This window comes from Odontesthes bonariensis, chromosome 10, assembly GCF_027942865.1.
Source record: "Odontesthes bonariensis isolate fOdoBon6 chromosome 10, fOdoBon6.hap1, whole genome shotgun sequence".
Taxonomy (NCBI): domain Eukaryota; kingdom Metazoa; phylum Chordata; class Actinopteri; order Atheriniformes; family Atherinopsidae; genus Odontesthes; species Odontesthes bonariensis.
The window spans coordinates 16,629,921-16,644,201 of record NC_134515.1 but is presented as its reverse complement, the minus strand read 5'-3'; the positions used below and the strand labels follow the sequence as shown (position 1 = coordinate 16,644,201).

At 38.9% G+C, this 14,281-nt stretch overlaps 1 protein-coding gene across 7 annotated transcripts in view; it reads left to right on the top strand.

The window, feature by feature from the left end:
- The window catches only part of LOC142390782 (neural cell adhesion molecule L1-like protein), a 48,737-nt gene that overhangs the window by 15,234 nt on the left and 19,222 nt on the right, over positions 1–14,281 (top strand). For 4 of the 7 annotated variants that reach the window (XM_075476501.1, XM_075476498.1, XM_075476503.1 and 1 more), the window contains exons 2-16: positions 5,695–5,861; positions 6,180–6,288; positions 6,413–6,600; positions 6,712–6,834; positions 8,998–9,168; positions 9,495–9,533; positions 9,704–9,815; positions 9,899–10,080; positions 10,173–10,307; positions 10,993–11,133; positions 11,621–11,732; positions 12,442–12,605; positions 13,206–13,371; positions 13,810–13,934; positions 14,045–14,149. In XM_075476501.1, the coding sequence (XP_075332616.1) occupies positions 5,723–5,861; positions 6,180–6,288; positions 6,413–6,600; positions 6,712–6,834; positions 8,998–9,168; positions 9,495–9,533; positions 9,704–9,815; positions 9,899–10,080; positions 10,173–10,307; positions 10,993–11,133; positions 11,621–11,732; positions 12,442–12,605; positions 13,206–13,371; positions 13,810–13,934; positions 14,045–14,149 (2,011 nt within the window). In that variant the 5' untranslated portion in view covers positions 5,695–5,722. Of the gene's footprint in view, positions 1–2,610; positions 2,753–2,999; positions 3,085–5,694; positions 5,862–6,179; positions 6,289–6,412; positions 6,601–6,711; positions 6,835–8,997; positions 9,173–9,494; positions 9,534–9,703; positions 9,816–9,898; positions 10,081–10,172; positions 10,308–10,992; positions 11,134–11,620; positions 11,733–12,441; positions 12,606–13,205; positions 13,372–13,809; positions 13,935–14,044; positions 14,150–14,281 lie in introns of those variants that run through there. The other 3 variants (XM_075476499.1, XM_075476500.1, XM_075476504.1) reach the window with 3 other exon arrangements.

The window sequence follows — 14,281 nt, the reverse complement described above, 5'->3', positions numbered from 1 at the left end:
AGAAAAAGTATCATTCACAGTGAAAAACGTTTTTGTGTAGCCGCAGCCTCAGACTCTATAAGTCTCAGTGAGCATGTTAATTGTTAAAGTTAATAAGAGAACAATTAGAAAATAATGGAACAAGTATAGCATGTTTGGAAGGCTTGCAAGGGGACAGATTCTCCTCTTTAAGGGCTCCTTTATACAACCCCAATTCCCAAAACGTTGGGATGCTGTATATAATGTAAATAAAAACAGAATGCGATTTTCAAGTCTCCTTAAGAACTTTGACTATTTCTTGAAAACTAATAGCTAACCTTGAATTTGATGGCAGAAAAAAACATCTCAAAAAAGGTTTGACAGGGGCAGTCAAAGGCCTGAAAAATAGTAGGCCTACTGTAAAGAAATAGTTATATGAAGACATTGCGACTGACCAGATTAATTAATAATAGGTCAATAACACGATTGGGTAATAACGGAGCCCCTCGGTGAGGCTGCATCCCAAAATTTCTGCAATCTGCAAAAAAAAATTTGTTCCTCACCTTAAATGTGCGATGACTTTGAAAATTCCCTCATCTGCAGTACATCATATATCATCAATGGATTCTAAGTTAAAACAGAAAATAATATCATCAAGATATTACTGCTATAGAAAAGACAGGGTACTTTCTTTTTCACATGACTGCTCGTCTCAATTAAACAGAAAGCAATTAAACGGCAAACGTATAATGAGCAAGTCTATTTGTCTGACAGCTGGGGGGGTGGGATAAACAAATTTGTTACACGTGGCAATAAAATTAGTTTTGACGAGCAATGCTTCCCCAGTTTTTGTCTAGTAGCTTGTGTCATGTCAGATAAGAAAATTCTAGATAAGAAAAAAAACATTGGAAGCATTTCAAAAGGGGATGAAATATACTATGCAGAAATCAGGAGGTATAGAAAAAGAAATTTCCCACAAGTATGGCGTGAACTGGACCAGGAATAATAAAGCACAGAGGAGGAAATGTTATGATATGGGGCTGTTTGTGTCTTTAGGAGATGGCTCCACAAATGCATGTGGATATAGCAAACAAGTCTTCAGATTCTTTGCAGAGGAGGAATATTCCAGCTTGATAAAAACACGGATGCTGCTGCCATAAGAACAAATGAGTTTCTAAAGAAGCGGTAAGTCAGAAGCATGACCTGTACCTCGCCTGACTTGATTCCAATAGAAAACCTTTGTTTTGTTTTTTTTCCAAGAGAAAGGTTAGAGCAGCACAACACCTGCACCTGAAAAAAGTTGCTGAGGAATGTGCTGATATTCTTATTGCTCAAGATTGACATCAACATTGATATGGAATGCTTGTACATTTAGGTGATACAGTTGATTTGAGACTGCTGTGATCACTTCAAATCAACCTACTTCATGCTTAAAGGGCATGGCCCCTGGACACACATGATAAAAAAAATACCAAAATACCAACCTGCATTGTAGAAAAGTCTGAATGTCACTGAGCTATGACTGCATGAAAGTAAGGCTCCCAAGTTGATGGCTCTTTTATCAACAAATGAGGAAGTGCAAAAGCAAAATGAAAGGCATGTTGAAGACTTCGTTTCGACTTTGATGCTTCTTATTTCTCTAGAATTGCACACTGATGTTTTCCTTGAGCCCCCCCCCCCCCTTTTTTTTTGGCATCATAACATTGAATAGGTGTGTCCTATAGGAATACCAAGAGTGTTTGCTAACTAATCTTAGTCTTAAATTTAGTTGTCAGTTCATCTCAACAATTTTCCTTCTTTCGATGACTCTGCATAACAGTGTGATCATTCCTTACCCCTGTGGTGTGGTCTCAGTTAGGCTTAATGAATTATGTTGTAGAGTTTCAAACATTCTTCAGATCCAGAAACACGCTTTGAATAGTGTCTACTATCCTACTCATATTGCAAATCCTTACTTTGCTCTTGAGAATAAAAAAGAGGCCTATCAAAAGAATAAATTTATTGGGAGATAACATCAGAGATCTTCACATAAAATGGGATATTTAGGCAGTTTGAATAGCAAGAAGAGAAATACAGGCTGAATTGAGTCATATTTCATTGAATAAGCTATACTGGCTTGATAAACAACTTGATGAAAAAATGGAATGGAAAAAACACATCTCGTCTTTTATCAACACCTTTCTGTCTATGTAAGACATGTTTTCTCAAGCTTCCATTTATCAATGCCCTGGAGCACTACATGAAAATGAAGTAAAAGAAAAGATCTGGACCTCTGAGTGAAGATGACTCCTCTCTCTTTTCAATGAAACCAAGACTCATTGCGTGGAAACTGGGTGTAAAAGGGTGTACACAGTTTTGTGGAGGTCAGGATGGAAGAAACCAGGAAAAAAAAAAGTGACAGAGAATAAGACAGAGGGAGAGACCTGTCTTTACTTCCTCTCAACCCATTCTTTAATGCTCACTGAGCAGCCCCGCAGTGCACCCTTTGTCCCAGTCATTGTCACAGGCTTACAGAGCCTCTTTGCCAAGTGAGAAGCTTTGCTGACATATGTCTCTTCAGTGATTCTTCTGTCGCTTCTTTAGCAGCTTGAGTGGAGGGGTGGGGAGTGAGGCGTGTCTGTGCAACAGGAGAGGAGCAACGTGAAGAGGAAGGATGTCAGAGATGTTTGCTCTAAGAGAGACCGAGAGTTGTTGGCATGATTCCCTGATGGCTCTTCACTTTTATATGGACTTTTAGTGCATCTGCCCTGTGCCTCTGCTAGTGGTGGAAGATGTGAAATGACTAAAAAAAACTGTAAGTATTGATTGCTTCAGGAAAACTTTCAGAGATTTCACAACTCCTTGGGAAATGCTTCCTGTCTATACTTGCTGTATATTTATTTGAATAGAATAACTAAAGATCATTCGTGCCTTACTGTGAAGCCTGTTCTTTGCCAGGCTGCTGCTCTGTCCAAGAGAGGTTGTGCTTGATTTTAAAGAAGGGGGTGGGGAAGAGTGAAGGTATAAGAGTCACTGTGTACATGGTGTTGGAAAGGATTAGAGTCACACTCTTCATGCCTTGGTCGACTAATGGCTTAGGTAACACAATCCCTGCGGATTTGTGGCTTTGATCTGCCATGTGTTCAGGTAATAGATCCCTTTGCTCCAAAAACAAATGCTTTGTTATCTGTTTACATAGGGACTCCACCCCATTTCATACACTTAGGATTTATACCTTTTAGACGGACTGTGTCCGCTTTGTTCGAGCTACCATTGAAGTGGCAGATTTGCACAGCTCCACGTGCTTACAGAGTGTGTTGATCTTCCTAACCCACCATGTTCTTTGGGTGTGCAGCAGGCGATGTATTTGCTGTTCATAAATGAAAGCTACCTTCCTGTTTGTTGCTGTGTTGCCAGGATAAGCACAAATGTTGACAAAAGTCTTGACTTCTCATGTCACTGGAGTACTGTGAGCTTCCTGCCTTACAAGGACTTTTCGGTCTCTGCTGGACTGATGCAACTCTGTCACTAAACTTTTCTTGTCTGTTCAACAGTATTTGGATATGGATGCTCTCTAATGCAAAGATTTAACCGTGTGGGAAGGTGCGCACATGTGTTTGTCCCTCTCTGTCTTGAATACATTGTACAGTAGTGCCAGACTGAGGGAGAGTGACTTCTAGCATTATCACAACATGAAATGCACTCTTCTGGAGTAAACATTGAACCAGCTTTGTTTGCCAATCAAACGCACAGAAGATAATCACAAAGCTCTTAATGCAAATAAGACTCAGTCTCTTAACTGGTTTAATTGATTCTAAATTCATGCAGCTTAATCTAATCTATATCAATTACTTCAATGACCTTTCTTATGTCCTTAGAAGAACTCAGAGTTGTACTCAGCCAGTTATTAAGCAGCATACTGTACGACTGCATGGGCTCCCTGCATTCATTCTCCTGATAGCAGGATTAGCTCAGGGGATGAACCCATTTGGCACAGCCAGTGCCTCCGCCGCAGTCTGAGCATTGTGAGAACTAAGCTGTGAAACACTGACGGGCTTAGTCCAATTTATAGGCTGCCATCTTGGATCGTGTGATCATAACAGACAACAGCTTAGCCTTTGTATGATTCAAGTTTACTGTAAGCATGCCATGCAATGCCACCAGCCAGGCTTTGCAGTTCAAATGCTAATCTCCAGACAAGGTCTCCTCTGTGTTGTGCTACAACCTCAAAACAAGGTGAAACAACAGAAAGGTTTGTGCAATCAACAAGACACCTTGCATCATTATTCTTTTCAGTTCTTCTTTATGTGCGATCTTCTTCAACAGCTTTAGAGCAGATCAATGTCTGGATGTTTATGCAGCACTACATTTCCTTTACAAAAGGAAATCAGTTTATTTATCCATTATTTGTGGGGCCAAGCAGCAAAGCCCCCAATGTTTTTTTATAGCTTTTCGTATGTGCATTTTCTTTTCTTTTCTACCAGTAGCACCTTTAGCACCTTGAAACACTAATTGTTTTTGTATTTGGGACACTGATTCAGGATAATGTGATTCTTTTCTCGAAGTTTTATATCAATGCCTCAAGCATTCTCGCACAAAAATTGCAGTTCCACAGCTGGAGACGGTTTAAACATGCAACTTTAAAAGTAAAGTTTTTCACTTAAATAAAGATGAAGCACTGTGCGATATATTGGATTCATTCAAATTGAAAGCACCATATGAAGTCATTTGTGGATTTCATTGATTTGATTTGATTTGATTGAATTTTTTTTCCACAAGCAACTATTTTTTCCAGTTTTCACCAATAAAAATTTCAGTCTGCCAATCAATTCCGAGCCACTGCTTTATCTGTTTAAACTAACTCGACTAAATAACTCACCAACCCCTCGTGAGGTTGTTCCCAAAAGTTCTGCCATATTCAAAAACACCTTTTACCCACCAGAGAATACAGCTAACCCTTGTATTCAAAATACGAAAATATGTCTGTGAGGCCCTTCCGGTGGCTGGCTCTTGGGCTGCTCCAGCAGCCACCCTGTGGTGCTCCTTGTGATGCATATTCCGACTGAAGGTCATCTTCAAATTCACATTCAGATTCAGATCTAAATTATCCTCATATTTGGAGACATCTTCCTCTTCCACATCGCTATGTGCCTGACTCTCTTCAAATATGAGCTCCAAAACCCTCTGGCAGCTAAATATTTTGGTCATACTGATGCTGGAAGACTGTACTGCTATTTAGGGGTATTTATCACTTTGTCTTACCCCCTTGATGTGCAGGTGTAAAGTACATAGTGCGATAAAATTTTAGATTTTTACAATGTTATGGAATAACATCTAAAAAAGAAAGTGAGAACAAACAGCTTCTTTGATGATAATAATGTAACAATGTGTGTGTCTGTGTGTGCATGTTTCTGTGTGTGTCTGTGTATGCGGGTCAAACTGACCCGAAGACCATATGAAGGATGTAAATGTGTGGGTAGAAGCATGTGTGCTAAAAAAAAAAATTTTGTTTGTACATTTGTATCACAGAAAATAAGCTAAGACCATTGAGTTTCAGGTAGAAAAAATGTATACTTGTACCATTTTTCTTCTTTTGAAAATTTGAACCGGGTCACTTTGACCCGAATACCATACAAGGGTTAATGTGTTGACTGAAGTGCTTGCTCCCCACATCATTGCTTTCAGCCATCTTTCAATTTGAAGTTGACTTATTGAACATGAGATTGTACTTTCACTTTCACATTATGACTCTTGCAGGTCTGCTGTGCCTTACAAAGTCCAAGTGATGACAGCTGACCAACACATTTTGGTGCTCTCAGTTGTATCCATTAAGCTGTGGGGGGTGATGAGGTTGGCAGGGAGCCTGCCGCTAGTTCTGCTCTGGGCCACCTGCAGGGCCACAGGCTTAAATATTCCTTTGGAAGGTATGAGTGTCATGAAACTGATTGAGGCCGTGCCACATAGTTACGATTTTTTGAATGACAATGACATGACAAGCTGATTTACATGACAAGTTTTTTTTCACATGGAAAACCTGCCTCATTTCTAACACAAAGCTTTGTCAAGATGTGTGCTCATAGTTTGATGCTGTTATTCCTGCTCAAGCAAGAATGCTAACCTCCTGTTTAAACTCTGACAAACAATGGCAATCTTAAAAGTAAAATTGTATTTTCCATTTTTAGTAAAATCTTCTCATTTCAGTGCTAAGATTTATCATTTATGTATGTTTTCTCACATTGCAGTGGAGCAGCCTCCTACCATAATAAGTCATACATCAAGCCCTATTATTGGACTTCCCTTTGACAACACTCTTACTATTAGATGTGAAGCAAAGGGCAACCCACCACCAGAGTAAGTGACGCCAAGTTAAATGAATTTAAAATACCTAACGATAAGCTGTGACAAAGCCAAGGTCCAATGGGTTGCATTTCACATGGTTTTAAAAAAAATGAAACCATGTATTTTACTCCAACAGATACAGATGGACAAAAGGTGGACAAAACTTAGTCTTGCCGAACATCCCAACAATAAGGACAGACCACACAAATGGTACTATTATGTTTCACAACAAGCACTTCCTTCAGCTCCAGGGTAAATATCGATGCTTTGCTTCCAACAAGCTTGGAACTGCCATGTCTGAGGAGATTGAGATCATAGTTCCCGGTAAGTGACCTTTGTGTAAGAACATGAAATCTCTGGCAGGGTCTTATCAAAGTCATCATACAAATGTTTTGATTCAAATTCTTAATTTTTTTTTTTGTTTGTTTTGATAAGGTACACCAAAATTCCCAAAGGAAATACTCGATCCTGTTGTAGTTCAGGAGGGAGAACCAATCGTCCTGCAGTGTAATCCTCCAAACGGTGTGGCCCCTCGACAGATCTACTGGATGTCTATTGGTAAGCCATGATACGATTGTTTATGCTTGTATGTAATATGTTGAATAGGTCTGTCTGTCGGTTGATCAAAAAAATAACAAAACAAGAGTTAGTTTTTTTTTATCAATGAATACAACTACAACAACTTCAGTAACCTTTAGGTTAGATAAGTTGTTAAGCGCATTATCTGGTCCTGTAAAGGAGAGGGGGGATAAGAGAGGATGCCAGGATTAAAGGGAAAGAGGGTTGTTTTGTTATAAGTATTGTCTGATTTAATCAATGGTCCTTTACGGAACTGATTTAGTAGAAGTTAGAATCTTTGGCCCTGATCATGCCTGTACAATATTAGCAGCATTGCTACGTGTGCATTAATAGATCCTGACTCTGTTTGAGGTGCTGAGGTAGCAGTTTTATCTTGGATCTACACTAAATTGTAGCCTTTATTCTATAGAGTGGGGTGGACTGTTGAGCCTTTGTTGTGTCTTGCCAGCCTGTTTCTAAGGTTGAGCAGTGGATTGCTTAACCCTCTTAGGCTAAATGCAACATTTGCATGGATATCCTTTTCAAACCAGATGCAAAGTTTGTGTGCTTCTACCTGCCGAGCCTGATTCAAAGTTAACATGTCAACAACTTTAAGAAGATTTACACTTGAAGAATGAGGATGAGCATTGTGGGAAAAGGTTATTATTTATATCAAAAGCAAATGGTACAGGCTGTAAATGGCAAAAACAATGCAAAAACACAAGAAAAAAGTTTAAGATAATGTTGACAACTCTGTAAGATTTTTTCAGAAAACTGTCAGGTTTTAGGAAGATGTTTTCAAACACTGCTTAGGTTTGACAACGTATTTAAAAAAAAAAGTAATTAAAATCCTGCCGTTCCTTTTCACACCTAGCTGATTGCTGCATTAGATTGGTGCTGTGTCTGTTTTAGAGATGTACAAAGCTTACTGAACTGAGAACAGAAGACATCTCACAGTTTTAGATGATACGATAAGTAACCTCCCTCTTTTTCTGACCCTGATGACATGCTCACCGTTGTGAGTAAAATGTCCGTATTGGATTCATTTTATTGTACTTGCACTGTGGTGAGTTTTTAACATGGGATATTTTAGATTGTGAGAAGAACCACATCAAGATCCTTACAGATGAAATGAAGTTCAGAAGTGGTCTGTCTGCTGGCCATTATTGGTTTTAGCGGCGACGAAAACACTCGAGTCTACCTCACATTTGGGCCTCTTTTCATACCACTGCCAGAAGATGTGTATTTACTGAGTAAAACGTTACCTCAGTTCTGTCTAAAGTGCTTCATTAATGGGGATTGCCTTTTCTGTCCAACCTCTTGAAAGTCCTCAACTGCCTCCAATGAACCTGACTGATGACAGAAAGAAAAACACCTAGTGGAAGCCTTTTAAGTGTTAAGGAAGACGAGCCCACTGGCAGACTGAATGAAAAAAACTGTCTGCAATTGCTGCTAAGTTCAGTTTAAGTGTCGTGATCGCTGAGTACAGTTATGTTTCTAAGGATTAACACAAGAATACTTTGGACATGGTGAAAGATTCCAAATGATCTTGAAAGAATACCATTATTCTTAAAAAAAGAAAAAAAGCAAACACGTTTGGGATGTGCATTTGATGACCTGCATTTTCACCCTCATCACAACATTGTTCTCTGGTCACGTGCATGAAAAAAAATCTATATATAGTTGTTTTTGTATTAGTGACCCTCCTTTTTGTTCGTGTGCCATGTGTCCTAAATCAGAATGAAATATGTTTTATTCACATTGACAAAACAACCGATGCCTTGCAGCTGTATCTTAAATGAAGCTGTTAAATGTCAAAGAGCGTTACTGACCGTGAATCTCTATAAAACAGATCTGCTTTCACAGTGCACTTACGACTTTACAAGGTCTATTCAAGGAAACTCTTTAGGGCATCTGCATTATCATTTATCACATATTATGCTGCACTGTGTTGCACTTTATAGTCATGTACCCCGAGTCTCATTTTTTGTTCTTGAAGAGATTTTGTCAGCTTGAAGGCATTTTACTTCTGTGTATTTGATGCATATTTAAAAGGGCTGTTTCAAATGTCATTTTTTTTCCACAGCCAGCCAGAATGCCTTTTAGAAACAAACATTTTTGATATTGATTGCACATTATTGATATGACTGTGTTATTTTCCAGGTCTCCAGCACATTGAGCAGGACGAAAGGGTTTCCATGGGAACTGATGGCAGCCTGTACTTCTCTCATGCCTTACAGAAAGACAGTCGCAAGGATTACTGTTGCTTTGCTGCCTTTCTCAAGATACGCACCATTGTCCAGAAAACTGCTATGGCTGTCATGGTCAAGAGCTGTAGGTTCATTCCAGAGTCTGTGTTGACTATAACCAATATGAAAAACTCACTTTTTTTAGTATGTGATATACTCCTAAAAAGATAAAGTGATGCATATGATAGTAAAACAGCACAGTCCACTTTTTCTTCATCACACATTTTTCTTTCAGTCCAAGCAGCAGGGCTTCTTACATCTTCACTACGTCTATACAAGGAAATGTTTATGTCACCGTCACACTCCAAGGAATTCTGTTAGGATAGTGGAATGAGCAAAACAAGATGGTAAAAATAAAGCCTCACTATCAAAACCAGTATTAATGTTATGGTGTTTTTGTTTTTGTTTCAGTAAAACCTGATAATGACTCCTCTGACATCAGCAACGCCAGTGAGTATTAGTCGCACATCAAAGCATTTGCACTACCAATCAGAAGTTCATTTGAATTTTGCCAAACGCTGCTGATAACAGATTGACTCTATGAATGTCTGAAGCTTAGATGATCATTGATCGAAATTATACACATGACAGAGGGAGACTGTTCTCTTTGTTTAATGCAGCCGAGCCCCCCCCATTGAGAGCACCCAGCCTGCTGCTGCCCTCTGGTGTTCAGACAGAGAAGGTGTTGTTGAAAGGAGAGAATCTGGAGCTTGAGTGTATACCAGGGGGATTGTAAGTGCATTTTTCCATATTTTCCACGTTTTCACGATGTTAAGTTTGTTGTCATATTCTAACATGTCATTGTTTTATTGTAGTCCCACTCCCAAAATAACATGGATGAAAATGGGAGACAGTCTGACTGATCGGATAGAGCTGAGTAACTTTAAGAAGCTGTTGACCATATTTGCTGTAGACGAGCAGGATCAGGGGAAATACATGTGTACAGCCGAAAACTCTGCTGGAAGGGCTGTCCACTACTTTGATGTAATAGTAAAAGGTTTGTCAACCTTCTGTTCACTCACTAAGAAAGCTTTCGACACTGAGATGGCATTTGTTTTGGCCAACGTGGCTCTTCTTGACATCTTCTAGAGCCTCCAGCATGGCTGACTGAGCCTCCTGAGAGCCAGCTGTCAGTGATTGGGTCTGATGTTCACATCAAGTGCTCTGTCAGTGGAAAACCACTGCCAGACATAACGTGGATGAAGGATGGAGAAATATTCACAGGTCAGAAAGACTAATTGTGGCAATGGTTTTACTCATCTCTTGCCATTTGCCAGGGAGTTCAGTTTGCCAACCAACTGGTGCTACAGGCGGCTCTGGAGTCAGGATTCAAAATGCAATATTTAATTAACTGATATATACACTGAAACCATTGAATTTAGGTCATCTCCTCTTATGACTATAAAATAATAAGTTTTGAGTTTCTTTATTTTTTGTTCTTATTATACCTGCAAGTAATGTAATCCAAAGGTTCAATTGACATATCAAAGGGCTGATATTACTAGAAAATGTTTACTAATGTTAAACGTGGTGAAATCGAATCAAATGAGGAAGTTTTTCTACTTTTCTTTGTAAATGCTTATGTATTGGTCAATGTATGTGGAATTTTAAACATCTATCAAAATGACTAATTAATCTACAAACTACATTCTTTATTTTAAGTACTTGCTTCTGTACTAAAAATGTCAGAAGATGTGCATCACAATTTATTTTGCCGAAGACGACTTTTTCAAACGTCTGGATTTCTCTCAACAACGTTTCAAAACCCGTGCACATTTGCTTCAGTGTTAACTGCAGCAAGCGTTCAGATCAAAGAGGGTGGTTTATTTTTGTCTTTTCGAAATGGAACTTTCATTCTAGTCCAAGTCCTTGCCATGCTGTCCTGATCATTTTAACTTTGTGTTGTTAGATGACCCTCTGACCAACAGGCGAGTGCTCGATGACACTGTGGTGCTTCGTAATGCCAGACCTGAGGATAGCGGCGTCTACCAGTGTGAGGCCTCCAATGATCATGGCAGTATTCTGGCCAACATAAACATCATGGTCATGAGTGAGTACGATGACTTCAACCCTACACAGTCAGCCATGTCACTTTATACAGCAGAAAAAACAGTCACTTATGCCTGGGTCAGGGCAGTGTCTGAGTAGAATCATGGTTAATTCATCATTCATCACATTTCTTAGGTTGTCTGGAGTTAGCTGATAGATGTAATAGATAATAACAGAGGGGACATGGATTTGCAGATAATTTAATGACGTGACCTAATTACAAAGCCAGCATCTCAAATGCTGTCTTTTTAAATATGTACTAGTTGTGATTTTACTGCCAGCAACACATTTTTAAAAAAATGGACAAAATGGTGGTGAATTACAGTAGTCTCCTATCACTCGATTAGCTGATTCAGTTACATCAATTCAGTTCTACAAACACAAGTTCCAGCATCAGGCTGTGAAGCCGAAGTTTGTGTCTGACCATTCTGTTCTTTATCACTTTTGAGCCACTGCAGTTTTTGCTCTGACTTTCTATTCTATTTTAGACATGGCTCCTCGCATACTGACAAAGGACTTCCAAGAGTACGGTGTGATCCCAGGACAAGACATCATCGTGAACTGCAGTGTTTTTAGCTCTCCGCCATCCGCCATCTCGTGGTTAGAAGAATTTTGTTACTTCACGCATGTGGCTATGTCTGATCCTGCTTTCTTGTGTTTCACATAAGAAAAAACTTTATTGTTATCACATTGATTTGGAACATCTGAAACAGAATAAACCAAAGTACATGCAGTGTGAGTCATGCTATTCATCCCATGCTGCTTCAAGTGTCTGTATGTTACAGTCTGATGTTGACACTTATATCTATCTAATGAAATAATCCTCCTCCTGTCCTTGAAATTGATCTGATTAAATCTTGTTATCTGGCACTACAGCTGAACTACAGTTCCACAAAAGTGCAATAGGATCTCAAAATGTTGTCAACGTTACACAAACACTCAGAGCATAAAGCCGGATTCTATTAAATCATGTTTCACTTCAATCTAATCAGCGGCCCTGGCGGCTTTTTGCTTCACTTTAACCTCCAACTGCTGCAGTGCTGACCCTGACTGTGCCTTCAAAAAGCACAGTGGAAGCACTTGGAATCAGTGAAACATTTTAAAGAAAAAAAATAATTGTAACAAAAATAGCCACAAAAAAATGGATATACTGTGCTCTGAAATTGTATTGAGAATTAACTTAATTTGGATGTCTGCATCAAAATCTTTGAACTCATAAATCAGGTGGACATTGCAGCAAAATTTTGTACAGTATTTATGATGATTGACACGTTGTACAAACGCTTGATTTAAAATATTTCTCCTTCAGGACCAAAGAGGACACAGCCATAGAGGGGGAGCGATTTTTGCTTCTTGAGAATGGACAATCTTTGAAAATCATCAGCACAGAAAAAGGCGACAGTGGGAACTATGTGTGTGTGGCCAGCAACACAGAGGGGATGTCAGCTGTCACCGCTGTGCTGGATGTGAAAGGTATTTCAGGAACACCATTCCTGCTTTCTTTATGCGGGAGGACTGAAACGAACACAAATAAATTCCTCCAACTTCATTGCTTTCATTTATTCAGGTAACCTACCCTCTTTAAGAATAAAATCAATAAAAGTGTGGCATAACTATTCAGCTATTCAATACTTTAAGGGTAAGAATGTGAGGTCATCATTTTAGATCTAGAAGGTACAATTTATTGATGTAATAATTTAAACTAGAGCTTAAAGACTTCGGGTCCTTTTTAAACATGCTTGTCTTCATTAACGTGATGTCTTAGCATTTCAATTTGAACTTAATCTGTAATTGATATCATAGTATGAGGCAGCATAAACATTGATGTAATGAAGCTTGTTTGAAAATTCTAATTTCACGAATGCACACTATCCACATTTAATTACTCATATCCCTCATCAAAGAGTCAGTCACTCCAGGAAAAAACCCACCTATGAAGGAGATGATTTGAATTGATCTTTAAAAAGCTTATTCAGAGCATGAAGGCATTAACATGAATAATTTTTTCCGCCAAGACCAATCCTTATCATGTATTATTAGAAACGTATCCCTGTAATTCTGTTTTGTCTTTAGACCCGACAAAAATAGTAGGCCCACCTCAGGATGTGCAGATCGTCAGTGGGACCTCGGCTCAGTTGACGTGCCGGACAGAGTATGATAAAAGTCTACAGGACTCCTTTGAGTTGGTATGGAGGAAGGATGGGGAGGAGATCTCACTTTCCTCTGAGGAGAATTCCAGGTAACTGACTGTGCTTTGATACCGTTTCTATTGTTTTGTTTTTTAAATTTTTTTATTTTTGTGTGTTCACGGCTAACAGACCTTTGTTCGGTGTCTTATTCTGCATTTTAATGCCACAGTGCAGCAACAGAAAAGTGACTAAAGCTTTAATGTGCGTCCTGTCGAAGCATTTTGCTAGTCTTTTGTTTGCTTGATATAATGATTGATTACCTCTGGCAGGGACTTTTATTCTTTCTTTGGTTATCGGTTATGAGTCAGACTTTAAATACAAGAAATAAAGAGCTGGTATAGATTAAAACTATTTTATGACAACTTGTGAAAATTCAGAGGATTGTCCAGCTTTAGTTAGTGTATCCACTTCCTAAATACCTTCTTTTTGACATATAGGATGAACTTAATGTTCGCTATATGTAGTAACAAATGTTTTGATGTGTTCAGATATATTGTGGAGAGTGACATGCTGCAGATCATGAATGTTAACCTAAGCGACCAGGGAATGTATACGTGCGTTGCTAAAACAAGTTTGGACGAGGACAATGCCACAGTGCTACTAACCGTACTGGGTAAGATTCTGTAATATGTTCACTATCATGGGGAAATTCTTTAAAAATGATCATTTGATTATTAAACTGACTGCTGCCTTTTGTGTAAGAGACATGTTTGTTTGTTGCAGATGTTCCCGATGCTCCAAAAAGCTTAAAAATACATGAATATAAGAGTGAGAGGAATGTTGTGCTGTCCTGGATACCTGGGAGTGACCACAACAGCTCTGTTACAGGTAAACATGTGAACAGAATACAATAGAAAAGCGGAAAATAGATATGGGTTGGAGATTTAGTGGTGCTAAATGATTTATAAAAGAAGAGCTTCGACCCAGAGAGATCACCAGCGGTTGTTTGTGTTCTCCGCT